Here is a 20,845-nt window from a genome sequence, read left to right on the forward strand (position 1 = left end):
TTTCAAAAATTATATATATATATATATATATTTACTTACCACTCTAAAAAAATCTTAAATAAAAGTGATATTTAAGTAATTTTTAAACTTATAACCGTGTACAAAACCATACGAACAAACCTAGATACAACGAGTGCAACATGTATCGGGAAATCCGCTTTTACAACAAGTGCTCAAGTCACCGACAAAATTTTAACATTAAGTAACAAATTAAAATTACCAACCACTTGCTGTTACGATATGTTTCAAAGAGAAATTCATTTTTTTCTGTTTAAGAAAGTTTTATTAGACAAACAAATACAAAAAAGATAATTTTATTTATTTTTATCAATACAAAGAATTAAATACGAGTATCTTGTACTCTTATCATATAATATTCATAAAGATATCACGTGTGGTTGACCAACGGCTAAGTTATCTTCCTCCTTAAAAATGAATATTACTTCTATTTTTAAGAATCCTACTATAAACTTTGTTGAATATCATACATCTAACATATTCCGATATTACCTTTCTGCACAGTGTACTTTTGATACCGATATTCAGGTCTGTCGATGTTTATTTTCAAGTTTACTATCTCGGACAAAAGCAGTATACTTTGGATATGCACTATTCAGGGCTGTCCATGTTTATTGTCAAGTTTACTATCTCGGACAAAAGCAGTCTACTTTAGATATGCACTATTAAGGACTATCCATGCTTATTGTCAAGTTTACTAACTTGGGCACAAGCAGTATACTTTAGATATGCACTGTTCAGAGCTGTCGATGTTTGTTGTCATGTTTACTAACTTGGACAAAGACAGTATACTTTAGCTATTCACTAAATAAAGTATGAGTTAAAAGGGAATGTCTATTTTATCTTTTAATTTTTTTTGTTATTGTTTCAATAAATATTAGAGTGAACTTAAAGCAGCAAAATCAATTTAATGATAATTCCAGCTGCTATTTTATTGCTTCACAAAAAATTATTTCGATACTCAAAACTTCAAAAAAGATTTAGCACCATCTATATATCTAACTGCAAATCAAAGATGTATTTCCGTCGTAGAAGCATTAGAGCTATTTTTAAAGCAAACTTATACAGAATGTTCCGTAAATCAGCATCTTCAAAATATTTGTTGCATTAAAAAGTATTTTTAAATTTACTCATTGTTTAAAATCTTTGTATTAATATCAATTCCAAACAGAACATTTTTTCCATCATTAGTATTATAAACTTTCTTCCCTTCAATTATAATCTACTTTCTGTTAAATAGTTTATACTTAGATCAAGTTGGCCCATGTTTCTTGGAAATATCCATCACTGAATATTATTCCTTCAAGCAGTATGAAATCTACTATGAAAGTCATTCAGTTTTTTATGATTTTTCCCTCTTTATTACGCGATATTACATAATTAGGGATTTCTTCCAACTGAGAAACTAAACTAAACTCTGTGGCGCTACAGCCCATCGAGGGCCAAATCCCACTATGCCCATTTCAGTTTTCCTGACCTTGGGTCAACTATTTTCTTCAAGTAATCATTATTGTAAAAAATGAAGCAAGCAGATTTAGATGAGATTTTTCTGTCTACCGTAAAATACTAAAATAAAGAATCGTTTTTTGTTTTTGTTTTTTCGCGCTATCTGTCTTCCTGTGTTTTTCCCCGTCAACCAGAACAGTTTTACATTTATTAAATGTCGAAAAAATACACAAATTGTTAATATTTTAGAAAGTAAATGCATAAATGTGAAAACCGCCGGATGAAGTTCAATTTTATTTCCAATCATAATTTTATTTTCCTCTTCAGAGAAACATAGTTTGATGCTTTTAATTCTTCGTTAATGATTTACTAGGTTTTTTAAAAAATAATTTCCCCCCTCGCTTAACCATTAATTAACTAAAGTGATTTTTTAATTTTATTTTCAGAAAGAACTTTCGAAGTATATATTAAAAAGGATTACGGAGCATTTTTAACAATTTAATGAATTACATTGTTGCCAGTACCTCTACACAATTATTTGTAAGTCACATTTTCTGCAGTTTGACCAACACGAATTACAGTACATTCATTTCTTTGGAATTTTTTTCAGCAACTCAAATCGGGCTATGATATACATCGAAGAGCCATTACATTATGACCACCCTGCTAATAACATGTAGGACCACCTTTAGCCCTTAAAATTGCTAGCACCCGCTGTGGCATTGATTCCACAAGGTGCTGATAGGTAGTCTGAGGTATCTGGTACCAAGCGCTTACCAACTGGTCCTGCGATTCCCTCTCATAGCGTGGCAGCACGAATTTGGTTTTCCAAGTAGGACCACAAATGCTCTATTGGATTAAGGTCAGGTGAATTTGGGGGCCAAAACATGACTTGAAAGTCACTGAAATGTTCCTCGAACCAATCCATAACGATTCGACCCTTATGACACGGTGTATTATCCTGTTGGTAAACACCATCCCTCGCAGGAAAAACTGTTGCCATGAATGGGTGAACCTGGTCTGCAACTGTGTTCAAGTAGCTTACAGATGTCAGGGATTGTTCTATGAGGATTATGGGTCCTAATGTGCCCCATGAAAACATTATTCCTGGGCGAGAAACCATGAAAACCTGGGCAAGCCCATTGTTATAGATGGAGGGTGGTCATAATGTAATGGCTTTTCGGTGTATATACTAAATGTTTTAAATTAGACTAACGGTTTCCAAAATTTTAAAACAGGGAAACAGTTATGGTTGGAAATAAATAAATAATTTCACCGAATTTATAACAATAGATATACAAATTTTAACCCCGGAATTCCTTTTTTTCGGTCAACAATTTTGCTTTTTTTAAGCCATCTATCATTAAAATATATCAAACGAGTGGAATTCTTTGCTTATTTAGATAAAAATTGTTTTTAGAAGACTCTGTTGTCGATGATATTAAAAGATATTTTAAAAAATATTTGTTTCAATATCTACTGTGAGTTTGTAACAATTATTTATGACTTAAGGATCAAGTTTAGCCTGCATTTAGCCACCGCCCTCTAAGCTAATTCTAAAAATGGCGCAAAACTAATATGAAAAAAGCAACTGTAGTTTTGTGACAATAAAAAGCGTTTGCGATCAGATTGTTTAACACTTAAAATTTTACCATAATGTTGCATTATCTGTGCTCATAAATATACGCAAAGGTTGAAAGGTTTTTAAAAAAGTTGAAATATTTAAGTTCTTTTTCTGTTCTAAAGTACAGAGAATTCTTTACTGCGAGATGGTATATATATAAAGGATAATTATAGTTTTTCCTCAAGTGTAGGGCAGTTGAACTATGGCTTTTTTATTTTTCATGGCAAAAGGACTATGAAAGATACTGATAATATACTATAATCCCCAATTTTATTATAACTTTTTGAAAATAATATTTTTTTTTAAATTCTTGCTTAGACTGTGTGCAACATTTTTGTTACAAATAGTGGCTATTTTGATAACATTGCACAATAGTGCCCACTATTCTGTGGTGCCCTCTGTTAATGAGTTTTGTAACTAATTTTGAACCTTCCAAAGAATGAATTATTTGGTTTCTTGAACAAAAAACAACGAACCATGCAGTTCAACCTCCTTACTTCTAGTGAAATTTCAAATCGTAAGTAAATTAATTGCCAAAAGTATTATTATTCAAAAGAATTTGAAATAAAATTATTTAACCCATAAAAATAACATAAAACAACAACAAAAACTTCACATACTTTTCTTTATTAATAGCACTTTTTCTAATTTAAAAATAAAGAGTTTGGATATGGAAATTACTAGTAGTTAAAAGAAAATTTAACAATACAACTATTAAATCGTTATGAGGCAAGTGCATAGATGAAACAAAATATTGCATTACAATGGTAAACCTCAAAGTGGAGAAAAAAGTAATTGATTAGAAGTAATCAACCACTTGTAGTCATTTACCATAGCTACTTATTATCGCTCCTTACAAATAAATGTTATTGTGATTAAAATACTATTCCTAAATTATGATTTTTGATATTGACAGTAACAACTGCAATCGTAAATTAAAATTATTTTTAGTCAGGTTTACAAGTAATTAATTACGATCAAATACAATTTGCTCAATTGTGTTGACCAATTAGATAAAGATGTCTTCATTTTCCTTTTGAGCTTCATCATTACTTTTCTCTTCAGATTCGCTGTTCTTTTCATTTTCCGATTCCTTTTCAGCTACATAACGTTTTTTTCGTAGTCTTCCATGCGGCGGTTTGCGATTATGCCTATTTCCATCATCTGTATGTGCAATGCGTGGTCTTTTCACCAATCTGGCCCCTAAAAATAATACAAATTTAGGTCAAAAGCCATAAGTTTCGATAAGTATCGTTATTTTTAGAAGTGAATAATTTTAAAACAAGATGTGGTCTGTTCACCAATCTGGCCCCTAAAAATAATGCAAATTTAGGTCAAAAGCCATAAGTTTCGATATGATAAGTGTCGTTATTTTTAAAAGTGAATAATTTTAAAACAAGATGTTGCCTTTTTACCAATCTGGCCCCTAAAAATAATAAAAATTTTAGTTAAAAACCTTAAAATTGGATTATGTAAGAGCCGTTGTTTTTAGAACTGGAATAAGTCTATTTGGAAAAATGGTATAAATCCGAGACTTTTAAGTGTAAGAGTTTGAAAGAATTTAAAAGTATTGGCAAAGGATAATCAATTTGGGTGATGTTCTGAGCATTATTTGATTATAATTTGATGAAACATCAAAATCCGGGAATGATTTTTAAAACTGTAAAAACAAAATTGACTACTTTGCAGCTTCAAATAGACTTATTCAACTTTCAAATATAACGGCTCATAAGTATTCGGTTTTAAACCATGAAACCAAATATATTTTGTTGACATGCATGAAGCAAATTAAAATGTAACTGTCACTGGCCCATTATGACTTTAATTGTCAGTAATTTATCTAGTTAATCGTTCAAAGTTGTTTCACTATCATTATCATATATTTACGATTTTAAAAAAGTAAACAAAAAGCTACCCATTAGCTTACCAAAGGAACTGCTGCCTATTTACAGCCTTCTCTTGTGGTTTTGCAAAGACTTTTATTATTTTTAAATTCGGCAGCTTTATTTGTGATTACAAGGAGTGACTGAAGTTTCCTATTGTGATTACAAGGAATCATGACCACATGTAATCAGATATCGTGATTATTTACAAGCGTACTTACCTGCGATCGATATTATAAGTAATTGATTCCATAGTAGCAATTATCTCATCAATTACAAATGTTATCGATGATATATCGAGTTCTATGCTGAAGAGACTATTTATATAAAAAAAAACATTTATTCAAAATATCAACAAAGCTTATATCATCTCTAATTCCCGTAACGTGTTAGTACGCACCTTAAAATAAAAAAAAACAAAAATAATTAAAAATAATAATAACACCCAGACGTTCCAAAAATTTGTCTGCTTATTTTAATTTTTTTTCTTGGTCTCGTTGTACTGTTTTTTTTTCTAGTAATACTTGAATAAGCAGGATATTTTTAGGACTCTTACAGCTCCCAACTCCGATTAGTGAAGGAAAAGAAAATTAAAAATGATAAAATAATGGGTCAGTTTCCCGATTCAGAGTCTTTGCTGCTCGCTCCATGATGTTCTGACGATACCGTTCGTAAAGAGACAAAAAAAATTTCATCGGTTTTAAACTTAAGAGAAGAGTGGAGATATTCTATCCTTCTACTTTTGTTATAAGCAAATGGTTTTGTTTTAAAAACAAACTTTTCATTCTAATACAGACTGTTTTTCTTAACAACAGAACAGAATTATATAAAAATAAGAATTCGTATTAAATATGTTATTAGAAATTGAGAATTTGGTTGGTGCATTTTAAGCAAATTGATCTATATTAATATTCCCTAAATTTCTAAATATTGTGAATTGCATTTTTTTATTATTATTAAAGATATTAATATTTTTATTGCTGTTTGCTTTTCTTATAGAATTATGTGAAATATTTATAAAAGAATTATAATTAAATAAAGAATACCGATGTCACGTGAAAACCATGAACTGAATCATTCGAGAAGTCGACTTTCCTACGATTGTTTACTTTTCAAAAGTTGAAAGAATTTGTAGCTAGCTCTATAAGCTCCATGTCACGGAACTGACCCATCGTTAAAATAAATATCGAATATTTGAGAGTGATATATCAAAATGCAGTGACATTTTTCTTAGTTTCCAAATATGTAAATCATTTTACTGTGTCTTTAAAGGATAAAAAAATTGTATTGTAAACTGGGCAAATAAAAGAAGACTAAAGTAGTTAAAAGAGTTGCAGTAAAAAAGCTTGAGAGTAGCACATGCTAATATGTGAACCAGGTTTACTTTTCTTTGTTTTTCCCCAGAGAGCATTTTTAAATTTTTCAAGCAATATAACTAAAGGATTTGAAAAAATTTTTCTCATTAAATATTCGACATAATAATTATCAGTTATAGCAATGGGATCTGTATTTATTAGTTGCCTTATCTTTCAACAAGATTATTAACTCGAACTATACTATAATGTGGAAATATTATATCGTAGTAGTAGAAAGCCGGATAAAACCTGGGGGAGAGATAAAACCGTGACCCGGCATTTATTTATTACTTCCCTTTATGTATAGTGGCAAAATATATCGTAGTAGGAGAGAGTCAACTTAAACAAGGTAGGTAGATAAAACTGTGATCCGGCTTTTTTTTTTATTATTATTACTGTCATTTACGCATAGTGGTGAAATATATCGTAGTATGGGAGAGACACATTGAGCGAGGTAGGTATGTAAAATCGTGAAATATTTTTTTATTGCTGAAAATTATGTATAGTGGCGAAATCTATAGGGTGGGAGAGTCAGATTAAACGAGATATCGTGTCCATGGACAATTAAATGGCCTCGTGTGCCTTCAAAACTGCATCCGCTAGCTTCAATACATCGTTACTGTAGAGGATCTCACGAAGTTCTGAAGCCAGTGGCACCATACCGAGTTGTAAAACATATGGGGTAAGGACTGGGCACTCGAGAATGTGATCCGGGGTAAGTTGAACATCGGTGAAGAACACCGGTGAAGTTATCGGTGAAGTTAAGTTCTTATTTTGTCGGGAAGAATTTTCATCCCTTTGAAGCGGTTTGCTCTTAGTCTTGTAATTGTTGATGTTAAGATTCTGGTACAATCAAAGTAATGAGGGGTTTCCTGAAGGAATAGGGCAGAAGTCTGTGTCTTGCAGCTGCATTTACATCTGCAAGTGTGATGGTGGTGCAAGGTTGGTCGGCACCTCTGCTTTCCTTAGCCAAGGAATCCGCACACTCGTTTCCCTCAATATTCACGTGCGCCGGTATCCATAGCAGCAAACACGATTTTCCATTGCCGTGCAAGCCTTCAAGTAGGAATTAAACGAGGTAAGTAGATAAAATCGTGACCCGGCTGTTTATTATTGCTGCCATTTATATATAGCGGCGAAATATATCGTAGTAGGAGAGAGTTAGATTAAACAAGGCAGTTAGTCGAAACCATGATCCAGCATTTTCTTTTATTGCTGCCATTTATTCATAGTGGCGAAATATATCGTATTAAGAGGTAGTCGGATTAAACGAGGTAGATAGAAAAAAGACCAAAATCCGGTGTCATTGACTAAATTACTGTTTACATTCATCATAAATCTCATATACCTTGAATTACGTCATTCAATATCAGTAACGTATAAGTCGATTATACAAAATATTTATAAAAATTTCCCGACATTCTTAATTTCGGAGTTAACTCGGAGATGCAGAAGAAGCGCAGATCTGGTCCTAGGATGATCTACACGTAACCGAATTTTTTCCTGCTCTTCGACAGTATCATTGAAATTTACATTGTTAAAAGCAAAATAAGCGATAATTTTTTGTGTAACTCACCTAAATACATAAGCACAGTTAAAACAAAAATTATTGCACATTTTTTTTTATAATTCATGATTACAATTATTAAATTATTTATAGCTCAAGTTTGTTCTAGCTCTTCGTTGCCAACTCGTGAAAAGAAATTTCATTGATTTTGTAACAATAGAAAAATCAGCATAAGTGACAAAAAATACAAAATTTAGATTTTTATATATTTGTCATTACTGCATGGCAATGACAAGATGTATATATTGAAAAAGAATTTAAAAAATCACTTTTTTTATCAATAATCTGAAATTCTATTTTAGCGTTAAGTTTAGCACCAACAAAAAAGTTGTCAAGTCGCTTTTCTCGAAATATATCCTGAAGCATTTACGTTGTTTTTCAATTTCGTGACAAGGTACGCATTTTTCAATATCTGCTGTATACATATTTCAAAAACTTACTTGTCCCCGGTATTGCACAACGTGGCAGAGGTGGATCCCATGAACCATTAATGTTGCATTGATACCAGGCACTTTTTACTCGTTTTTTACCTTCATATGAATCACAAGATAAATAACACCATGGTCCTTGATTTTTATAATTGCCATAGCAGCGTTTATGTCCACCAGATTTTAGGGTAATCGTGCAATCAACATAAGCTAAAAATAAAAAGTAAAACTATTACTTGATGACAGCTAAAGTAAGCAGCTTAACTTTTTTAACATTTTCAAGCCCATAGTATTTAATAAGAACCTTTCATTGGTTATTTTAATAATACGCATTATTTTGAATGCTTTCAAAGCTGAACCATATCAGTAGTTTAACTGTTATGTACAAATTCAGGTTTGACACTTGAATTTATTAGAGACATTCTTTAATTTACTTTACATTTTTATTTTATTTTTCATCAAAAATTTTATATATTTTTTTTACTTTTACTTTGATTAACTTTATTAACACTTTCAAGCCCAAAGTATTTAATGAGAACTTCCCGTCGTTTATTCTAATGTTAATAATCATTAAAATAGTATCTTTATTTTAATGATAAAAAAATAATCATCTTTAACCCTTTCAAAGCTGAACCCTGTCAGTAATTTAGTTATTATGATCAAGTTCAGGTTTGAAACTTGAATTCATTTAAGAGATTATTTTATTCACTTTATCTTATTATTTTCTTTTTCATCAAAAATTATTTGTATTTTCTTACTTACATCACAACACCCGCGTGATTCTTTCTGAAAATATATGAATATCATCAGTGTGCGAAATATTAAGGATCAGTTAAAAAAAAGGATAAGAAAAAAAATAATTCATTAAAAAAATGAAATTACATAAAATAATCGAGAGAAAAGAGACGCGTAAACACTCTTGTTAATTACAAATAATGGAGAGATTTTGAAAGTACGTTAAAGTTGTTTTTTGATTCTACGCAGCACAATTACCACAAAACAGTCTCAGTTCTCTACAGAACTTGCACAGAACCTACGTAAGTAATCATGTGATGTAAAATGAAAGTGCAAAATATCTCTAAAAAGTTAGAAAGAATCTCTCTAAAAAGTTAGTATTTATTAGCAAAATAGAAAAAGGTACAGGAAGTTGCCAAACTGGAAAAGATTCCCAACAGTGGCATAAAAACGTGTCGCTGGACAATGGGAAAGCTCAAGGTGGGTTTTCACTGAAGTTAAAAATCAATCTCTTTGGTTTCTAGAGATCAGCCCCATTGCAACAATTTTAGTTAACTAAACTTTAATTAAATTGTAGCTGATGGTGAAATTTTGTTATCCAAATGTTGACCTCAATCTGATAAAAAAGAACACCTAAATCTCCTCCATACTTCCGTACTTCATGACATTATTAATTTCAATCGTTTTTTAAATTTAATTTAATTTATTTTAATTGAATTTAATTAATTTAATTAATCTAATTAATTTTATTGATTTAATTAATTTAATTTTATTAATTTAATTAATTTCATTTAATTAATTCAGTTAATTTAATTAGTTTAATTTAATATTATTTATTTAATTCAATTAAGAATGTGATCCGGGGNATCTACATTTGGGAGTTAACTCAAATAAAAGGAGAGTTTTAATTTAATTAATTTAATTTAATTAATTTAATTTAATTAATTTAATTTAATTAATTTAATTTAATTAATTTAATTTAATTAATTTAATTAATTTAATTTAATTAATTCAGTTAATTTAATTAGTTTAATTTAATATTATTTATTTAATTCAATTAATTAATTAATCATATTAATTTATTAGCTCTTTAATTAAATAATTTGCGTAATTAATTAATGTAATAGACTTAATTAAATAAAATTTAATTAATATTAATAAATCATACTGACGTTTGCAGTCAGAAACCAGCCTGGAAGGTCTCCAAATATGTTCTGCTTTATTACATCTATGAGTCCTTTTAATTCCTTCGTTTGTCGAATGACCATGCACGCATTGTTGTTCGCATACACTGCAATGCAAATAAAATTTCCTTCATTATTTCATTCACACTTTTACCATCAAGTACAGTGATATACTTAAAAAAACACTTCTTTTGCTAATTTACTTTTTCTCTAACATTCATTCAAAGCAAATGTCCTCTGTCACTTCTAAAATAATTTTGTAGAATTTTCAACGCAGAAAAGGGATTTAAAAACATTACTACTCCATTTACAGAAATCTGGGATACATTTCTGGCGGATTTCTGGGATACATTTTGTTTCAATTTTTCTGTTGTATCACACAAAATTATATAAAACAAATCTCAAACGCTTTCTACGAGTAATTCAAACTTTTAAAACAAAACTTGTCATATGAAATTTTTAAAGAAAGTATACTAATATTCTTCGGTTTATTGAACGTTATTATTGTTACTCAAAAATCACCGAGTTTTAATCTGCTCTCTTTAAAAATTTTGCAAGAAAGCCAGACAAACATTTTAAGATAAAATGAGCATAATTCCTGGAAAATTAGCTAAGACTGTATTAACTCGATTCTTACAAGTTTCACCAAATATTTAGTTTCATATATTTTCGTTATAGGATTCAAGATGCTTTAAAATAAATTGCTAAAAGAGGAGAAAATTCGTTTTGCCTTAAAAAAAATAGAAGAAATATTAAAAAAAATGCATATTTTTCAAATATTTTCTCCTCTTTGTAAATTTAAATTTTGTGCAGGTGATAAAAAATCGATTTAGGGTCAGATGTATTTGTATTGCTTCTAATTATAGATAAGAACTTTTATAAAACTAATGATCTCTGTTAGTATTAGTAGAGTAGATAGAGAAAATAATCAAAAATACAAGCTTTTTAGTTTTAGATTAGCAATTTAATTATCAATTACATAGAAATTTGTTGCAAAAAAGTTGATAAAAGATAGTATCGTAGTAATTAATCCTTTCCGGGATTCGGAGGTATTAGTCAAAGTTGGAGTAGAGCTCTCGGAAAAATCCAGAGTAGGAGTTGGATTCTAATGTTTCGCACACCAACGCCACAGCTGTAATCAACACTATAAAATTATACTCAAACTGTAAGACGTACACCGAGAAAATGAATAAAGCTAAAATATTTTAATTTTTTTCCTCCTTCTGGTGGCTTTACATTATTAGATTAAGCAAAAAAAACTTTTTAGAAGTAGTACCATTGAAATAAAAATAAATTGAAATCAATATCCTTGTTTGATTGAAACCAAGCATGATAGTCATAAATTTCTTCAATCAAGCAATCTGTTCTTACAACCTATTACCACAACACTGTAGTAGTCTCTACATTAGTACATTCCGTACCAATTAATCCAATAACCGTAATGCAAATACTAATTACCAAAATTATTTGAGTATCATCGGCGTCAATAATAGCGCTTTTTTACGGTTTCCCTAAACGTATCACTACTTTTTCCCCATTAACTTTATTTTATATGGCATACCTTTTTCCTAATTTCTCTTACCGTTGATTTTATATCATTTAATTTTATAAAAATACTTTTTTTAAAACCACAACTATAAACAAAATGATGACGGACTTCAGCAATACGAATTCAGTGACGTAACTACACCATCCACGTTAATCATTGAGGTTGTAAAAACATTTAAACGTTAAAGAATATGCAATAAACTCCTAAACAGAACCATTAACAATCACGTTTCCCCTTAGTAGCGTGCAGTGTGTAGATTTCACTTTGATTTTCATGTTCCCCTTTAGCAATAGCGTATTGTTTTTTTTTTTATTTCACTTTGATTTTATAAAACATTTTAGCAATCATGTTTCCCCTTAGCAGTAGCAAATTGTGTGTAGATTTCAGTTTGATTTTATAAGACACTTTAACAATCATAAAGTTTCTCCTTAGTAGTAGCGTATTGTATGTAGATTTTCACTTTGTTTTGCGAAATGTGAAAATATGTATAACACCTATTAGCTTTAAAACTATGCATACTAACTAAGCATTTTTATCGGTTTTTATATCGATTATAGAAAGCAAATTTTTCAATCGAGCACTTTTTTCTACATAATCGGAACTCTCAAAACGTAGAATACAGAGAACGGATTTAAATCCCAGCGATGATTGGTCGATATGAATTGCACCCCCGGCTTGTATCGACCACAAAACTGACGAAAAAAATCCTTGATGGTAGACATATCATGGGTTAGAGTCCCCTTGCCGTCAGGCAAATCGTAAAAGGTTTTTGTGGTTTTTCTCTCCGTGTAAAGAAAAGACGGGTTACTTCCATCATAAAAGTCTTCCACGAAAGCAAATTTCCCCCCAATACTTTATCCAGAAGCTCTCTTGTCTTCTAATTTCGGTTCAAAAATACAAAGCTACGGAATTGAGCATTGGTAGTCCTAAATTTAAAAATTGGGTCAGATGTTCAGCGTTTATTATAAAATAAAATATCGCTGATAAACTTTCACTTTCTGTGCAGGAGTTGGGGGCATCAAGTTTTTAGGAACATTGCACCCGTTTAAGGCCAGAGATGGATGGATTTTTAAGTTGTCTCTTTGAAATCACAGCAATTATGAGATCTATGTGTACAGTGAAAATAATTTAGTTGTATTTAAAAATGATATTGATCTATGGAATGATAAAAATAACACTTACGTTTCGCTATTAGTTTCAGTACACTGTATATCGGAGTGTATCAAATGCGAAGGAGGTTTGCAAATGGTCGAGCTTGTTGGCATTGAAACCTCTTCTGACATTGATTGTTCCGAGCTCTGTGCTTCTGAGCTTGCTTGGTCTTCCGAGCTTGGTGGTGCTAATCTTGGTCTTTCTTTGCTAGGCCTTTGAGCATTAGGAAGACGACGTTTACCTAACCTGTTGAGCATATGGCTGTGGACAGTGTTAGATTGCATTGTTTTTGGTAAAACTTCTGGGGATTTGGGTGAGGATGATGGCTCAGATGGTTGTGGTGGCCGCTCAGTCGGATCTCGACTTAGAGGTTGATCTTGAGATTCGATAGGACGTTTATTAGTACTTGCGGTGGGAGCTGTTGAATCATAATCGTTCGATTTTGAATCTATACTCCAACTTAATAAAGATTCCCGTTTTAAAATGTTACGTATAGAGACATCTTCCTTTGCATCATCTAAAGAAAAAAACAAAACAAAAACAATATTTTATTCCTGATACTTCAATGTTTGTTAAATGTGGTTAATCCAGAGACGACTAAAATGGATCAAATAACTTACTACTAGGGTGCTTCGGCAGAAAAAATTCCCAATTTACCATTAATTATTTTAATATTTATTGAATATGATAAGGATGAACAATATTTAACTAAAATTACAATATTTAACTGTAATTCTCTACCAGCATGTGTAATAAGGGATAGTATTAGAGAGACCAGAAAGTAATATCGTTTCGGGTGCATTTGATATTTATTTTCAAGATTTCCTTTTTAATCAATAACGCATTCACCCTTGTTAGCAACGACCTCTCAATGCCGAATCGAAAATGAATCGAAACGGATCGAAAAACCTGAATTGGTTCTTAAGATTAAGGAATATTTAATGCACCGAAACGACGTTACTTTCCGCTCCCCTAATAGTTTAAAATGTATCAAATAACTCTTTCCTAAAGAATTTCTCAACAGCTCAAATACATTTGATAATAATTGTCGTAGCATTTTTTTTAAATGTAGGTAGTTATGACAAATTTAAAATTGATCAAATAATTCTCAATTAGGTTACATCATCATCAAAACTATCATATTTGATATCAGTTATTTTAACATTTTATAAATATGGTTAATAAAATGTTAAAATGGATCACACAATTCTTTTAACAGGGAGTATCAACAGCAAAATTATATTTAAAATTTTAGAATTCCTTACGAATCGTTTGGTAATAAATTCACTTTACTTTTCACTTTTGTCTTTAAGAAGGATGAAATATGATACATTGTGTGTGATATTGAATGAAATACAAATATAATTGTATTAAATAAGCAACTTATGTGCATCAAATAACATGTAATTAGTTACATTATAATCGTGGCTTATGGTGATCTCTAAAAATTGTAACTATAAGTTCTTGTAAGTCCGGTACGCAGTACAATATTATTCCTTTGGGATTTCAGAACACTAAAATTTTTGACGACAGCAACTTATTTCAACTTAAAACTATTAGTTAGTTTTATATTGCATCAAAGGAAACAGAAACATTAAAATGCGTAATTGTTGTTGTAGTTCATTTACGTCGCACTAGAGCTGCTCAATGGGCTATTGGCGACGGTCTGGGAAACATCCCTGAGGATGATCCGCAGACATGCCATCACAATTTTGATCATCTGCAAAGGGGATGGCACCCCCGCTTTGGTAGCCCTATGACCTGCACTCCAAGTCGAGCACTTTACGGTAGAACAGTTTAACGAGGACCAATACCGCACACCCTCGGACTCTACGTAGACTGATCCAAGTGGTCACCCACCCGCACACTGACAGTAGCCAGTGATGCTTGACTTCGGTGATCTGCTGGGAGACGTGTCTTAACGACTAGTCCACTGCCGGACTAAAATGCGTAATTTATGATTCATTTTAACTATCAATCAGGATAGTGTTGATTATGGTGTTATCTCTAATCGCAATTACGTCACGTTATTAATTGTTAAGATTTCTTATTTTTCTCGTCTTCAGGCACCCGATACAGTACTGTTTCTTTGGAATATAAGATTATTAAAATTTTTGTTGAAAACAATTTATTTCGACCTAAATCTAAGAAATAATTTTACATTATACCGAAAAAAAAAATAATTAAATTCGCAAATTATGCATCAGAATGAAAAGTAATTACGACAATTTTTGAATAGTAATTTGTGATTCCTTATAATTTTTAATCAAGATTGTATGCAATCATATGTTGATATAGCTTACAGTTGCAATTACTCGTAATCGTAGATCATGATTACCTGTAATCAGGACTATAATATCAATCTTACAATTTCTTGGTCATGATTGCAATCGTGGTCAAACATTATGATTCTGTGTAATCATGACTGAGAGAAAATGATTACTTTTACAGGGATTGCAAATAATATTTAATTTGTTACAAATTTAGATTTAAGCTATTGCTAGTTTTTTTTAGTTATTGCAAGTAATTTATTACCTACTTTTGGTCAATAATAAAGACTATTAACAATATTTTGAGATCATCCTGTAGAATTTAATCTTTTTCACAAAAAAAACTTTATTTACCATATGATGCATCATCTACTAAAATAGTACGATTAATTTGGATACCTGAATGTATGGATATCGGTATATAATGACTTTAAACATTATTTTGTAATCTTCTATTTAATTTTATGAACAAAGAAATTCTATTTACCATATGATGCATCCTCTACTAAAATACTAGGGTTAATCCAGATATCTGAATATTGATATGAGTATATGACTTAAAACACTGTTTTGAGATCATCCTGTAGAATTTATTTCCTTTTAACAAAGAAAACTATACTTACCATATGATGCATCATCTACTAAAATAGGAGGTTCAATGTGGATGTCTGAATACATGGAAACGTTGTCTCTATTCAGATCTATGTTTTGCAAGAGCTCATCCCAGATCTCATCTGAATCCTCTTCCGAAGAAGAGTTCATCAGTTCAATTTCTTCACTAAATAATTTTGATTTTGCATTCTTTTCGCTTCCAACCTCTCTGAAAACTGTTTCGTAAAGGTCTTTTTCAAAATCTGCTTGATCAGTCTCTTGTGCATCTAATAAATGCTTTTTGTCATCCTCTTTTGCATCAGTCCTTTCAATATCCCCATCTGGTTTTTGAAAATTTAATCTCTTGAGTGATTCATTTTTATCCTCTTTTCTTTGACTACTTGTTTTTTCATCATCGTTAATCTTCTTTAAGTTTAATTTCATACCATCTTGATTTAAGACCTGTTCCTTATTATTTATTAAGTCATGATAAGGTTCAATCGTTGTTTTAACTAGATTTTGAACTCTTATACTGACCGTCTCCGTGGAGATTCGTTCTTTTGAAAGTTTAGTTTCAAATTTGTCGAATATTTGGTTTCTGAATATATTGTCGCTGTTTTGTTTTCGAGAACTATCATCAAAAGCCCTGGATTCATTAGTGACATTTTTCGTTGAGTTTTGCATCATATTATGGTGTGAGCCAATTTCTAATCCATCCGACGTTTTGATATTTGAGACAAATGCAGCGTTGGCAGCACTCCATAAAAACCAGGCTGAAATTTAAATTGTTATCTAAAGTTAATATCTTTAAATTTATAATTTCACCTGACAAATTAATTCAAATACACTAAAGTGCCATCGAATTCAAATACACTAAAGTGCCATTGAATTAAGGAGAGATAATGCTATGGAAATTGTGAATATAGCGTAGAATAATCTTTAATGATAGTAGCTTTGTACTACGGTTATGCACACATGGGGGCGCTGTAGTGAGTGTATTATGTATGTTGTTAATTCATGAGTGGCAATTTAAGCTAACGTTTTTATTTCCTTTTATAACCGACGTTGAACAACCGACTAAATTCTGAGTTTACGACAATGTTCAACTACGTGACATTGTAATTTTGAACCTAACCTTGAAGACTAGGGAACTTCTGAATCAAGAATTGAGACAGACAAGTCATCGTGGAAAATTTTTTGGTGGAACTAACCCACATTTGAGTTATATGTAGAAGAAAGAAACGGAAAACTCCAACGGTTAACCCGATTGCAAGGGAATTCTAATTCATGATACGTCTACCACTGTTACTATTTTAATTCAGCACTGCAGTTGGCCTCAGCCGAGAGAAGAATTGTTTCCGGTATAGCTAATGTTTCTTTCTTTAATAACCGTCATTAAAAAGCAGACCCAATTTTTTGGTTTACAAATACTAATGTTTAACCACGTAACCTTGTAATTTTGAACCCAAACCAGAAGACAAGGGGGCTCCTGGATCAAGTATTGGAAGAAATTTGCCTTCGAGGAGGACTTTTTGATAGAACTAGCCAGCATTTGCGTTACAAGGAGAGGGCGACCACGAAAACCTCACAAGGTTAGTCTGACGGCAAGGGAACTCTAACCCATGATCCGTCTACCACTGAGGATATTTCACTTCAGAGTTTTGGTCGGTGTAGGCCTGATGCGGAATTCGTATCGACCAGCCACACACAGAATTCAAACCCGGTTGACCTCATTGGAAGGTGAACGCTCTATCCCCTGAGCCATCGTGGCTCTATAGCTAATGTTTGACTTTACTGGCTACATGCAATACGATGGAATTGTCTGACGCCAAGCTTGTTCAATGCTAATTATCCTTTGCACTTTTCCAGATCGCTGAATTTTTTTTTTACCATTCGTGAATCCTTAGTATATTCTTACTAAAGTTTAGCCATTCTATCTACTTCGAAAATCCTAGTTCTCCTTCGCTTTTGGAAGTTGAGTGGCCCAAGTGATGCACGCCTATTATTTGACCGTGATCCAAAGCACCTGAATCAAAAGTTTTACCCATTCTAACCATTGAATGGGATTCCTGCAAGTGACGTAGTGTAGGTATCTCGATCCTGATAGGTTTCTGAGAAGTGGCATCTGTTTACGTCAGCAACTGTTCTTTAAATTCTATTTCGAGTAAGCCAATCCCGTCAAGTATCAATTTTCTTAAGTAACACATTCCAAATTCTTTCACAAAGATTCTTTCTCGAAGATTTCAATTATTTCTCTATATATTTACACAGAGACTTAACACAAAGACACGAAGCCATGTAGAACATAAACAAACGTATTATGCATTGAAGTTGCCAGGTACACAAAACAAAAATATATCATGGTTATAAACAAATTATAAATCTAAATTAAATAAAAGAAGCAGACGAAAAAGAATTATATTTCAACTAATTTGAAGTGCTATACGGCTCTGTATATTTAATTAACTTATCGTTAATTGACATTCTAAATTATGTAGAGAAACTTAGCTCAACTTTAATACTCCATTTTGCTGATAAAGATTAGCTCACGTCATAGGTCATAGGCGTGTTTATAACAGGTCTTCTTCTTTGCAATTACCCTATTGACTTGTCATTAACCCCAACATCTTCATGTGGGCATAACTGAAGCTTAGCAGTTTTATACTATTGGCTATCCCTAATTTATTGCTACTCTATAGGTTTGAATAGGTTTTATTGGGCTATACCTGCCTGTACGCTTTCAAAGATCATTTCTTCGTGCATGATGGTAAAATGAGCTCACCTGTAAGATCACCTCATATATCTCTGTCTCAAGACTGGCCAACAGCCTGGAATCAGTCAAGAATTAAATCTGAAAAATGTTGAATGTTTGTCGTATCCAGTTTAGTACACTAGGGGAGGATTTGCTTACAGAAATCCGCCAGATACGCAATGCATAACGAACGAAACCCCTGAACTGTTTCGTTTTTATTGCAAACATTTGCCTCAATTTTAGTAACCAGGAAAGATGTTCAATCACTTCTATTACGTTAAGAGTTATGTTTATGTTAGCAGGAAAGTCCTTCGATGTTGAACAAGGCAGTTTAGTCTAGAAGATCCGTAAACTGTTGACTTTGATGCACCACAAAATTAAAAAAATCACGCTTTTTTTAAGTACGCGGGAGTTGATTTCGTTATTTTATTGTCTGTTCCAACATAAACCAATCTTGACTGGCCATCCAGAATATTAAAATAAATATGCTGGTTTTTATTAGTGGTCACCTCAGGACTCTTTTATAAAAAAAGTACTCTCAAAGTATCACAGATCTAGTTAAAACATGAAGCTATGCATCATTGCTATAATTTCTCTAGGTGTGAATTATTTTTTGGCCAGTGAGCTTCAAGATTGTGTCAAGTTGATTCAGAAAAAACTGATATAGTTATGCAGGAATTATGCGAAATTATTTGTGATATTGTGGGTTATGTATTCTAACTTTAAAAACTATTACATTTTTATAATGGGTGAAAAATAATTTCTAAACTCATACGCATCCGAATTGTTTAAATTTTGTTTTTTTCGTGTTCAGTAATATTTCCCTTTGTACTTAATCGTCAGGTTTTTCTCTTCAAGTTGATCAAAAGTTTATTTCATACCCATAAATTGAATTTTTAGTTGTAATCAAGCGGTTACGCTCTACTTCATAAAATCCCTTATAGCACTATTTACCGAGAAAGCTGAGCAATTAGTGACGAAAATTTACAAAATAGGGAGAAAGAAATGAATAACCACTAGCAGAGAATCATCGATTTCCGCGTGAATTTTCACCTTGTGGACATAAATGTTTAAAAAAAAAATGCTAAAAATTTAAATAATAAAACAATAATGTTAAAATAGAAGCATCTTGGGCCAACTAGTTGATGATTTTCTTTTCTAAGATAATTTTATTTAGTTGTGCAACAAATATCGCGAACTAACAAATGCACCTTTTAATGCTAACGATCATTTCATAACATTAATAATCACAAAATATTGCATGAATTTGATGACTCTCAACAACTTTGCAATTTTTAGCTCATTTTCTTTCTTACCTTCAGAAATAGGAACTCAAACTAACCTCAGAGAATCAGCTATAAATAGTTTTATCAAATTGAGCATAGCCACTTTACTATACCTAAACAATTATTTTATAGCAAAAGCTAAAATTTTTCGGAAAGAGGGGGTACATTAGTCCTACTTGCATACTATACAAAAATACGAATAACAAAGATGTAACATGGATACATACCAAGCAGAAATGAAACAAAACATTCTGTTTCTTTCTTTTTCATTCTACAATTTTAGCACAAATTTTTATAAATTATAATTTTATTTGGTGTCATTAATATTAATTATTCATTAAACAAAAACAACTATTTGAGTATGAGAAAACTTTTAGGGTATATTTATAGAGTCTGAAAAATCAGAAAACTATGTACAAAAAAATAAATATATCTATCTTGAATTTAGCACACTGGTTTTACTGAGAATTATTAATTTATTATAAATAAATTTGATCATTCATTTACTGTTCCGAATATATACTGTTCCGAAAAAAATAAATGGATTTTTCAGAATTTATTGGTTCTTACTTCGAACAATATATAATGTCTAAAATGGAACCAATTGTTTCATGTTTGTTTTTTCTTTCGCAAGAACGTTGAAACTATTGTTTATTTTTCTTTCTGCATTTAAAATTCAAAACTTTTCACAAAAGTTACATAACTTTCCAAGATATTCAATTGAAAGTTCAACAACAAAAAATAATTTTCATATTTTTAACATACTTTTAGCCTAAGTTACTCTATCCAACGATTTGGTAAAAAGTGGGAAGGTAACTTTATTCTCTACAGAGTTACAGCCCTCTTCGTAAAATCGTTTCAATGTCGATGCATAATCAGGGGTTATACGATATGAGATTACAAATCCTAGTCCAGGCACTACACCAATTGAAGAATTATATATATATATATATATACACAGTCCAGTCACATTAATGTGACCACCACCTACTTTCGACGTCAACG

The 20,845-nt window shown here is 31.3% G+C and overlaps 1 protein-coding gene across 1 annotated transcript; it reads right to left on the minus strand.

Annotated features, from left to right (window-relative positions):
• Positions 1 to 3,729: 3,729 nt before the first annotated feature.
• LOC107442856 (uncharacterized) lies at positions 3,730 to 20,181 on the minus strand. The gene is made up of 6 exons (XM_016056517.2): positions 20,068 to 20,181; positions 15,835 to 16,575; positions 12,972 to 13,458; positions 10,229 to 10,347; positions 8,334 to 8,531; positions 3,730 to 4,291 (listed from the first exon to the last, which is right to left on the minus strand). The coding sequence occupies exons 1-6, from the start codon at positions 20,108 to 20,110 to the stop codon at positions 4,098 to 4,100; spliced, it is 1,782 nt and encodes a 593-aa protein (XP_015912003.1). The 5' UTR covers positions 20,111 to 20,181; the 3' UTR covers positions 3,730 to 4,097.
• Positions 20,182 to 20,845: the final 664 nt, after the last annotated feature.

The sequence above is a fragment of the Parasteatoda tepidariorum genome, chromosome 6 (genome assembly GCF_043381705.1).
Source record: "Parasteatoda tepidariorum isolate YZ-2023 chromosome 6, CAS_Ptep_4.0, whole genome shotgun sequence".
Classification (NCBI taxonomy): domain Eukaryota; kingdom Metazoa; phylum Arthropoda; class Arachnida; order Araneae; family Theridiidae; genus Parasteatoda; species Parasteatoda tepidariorum.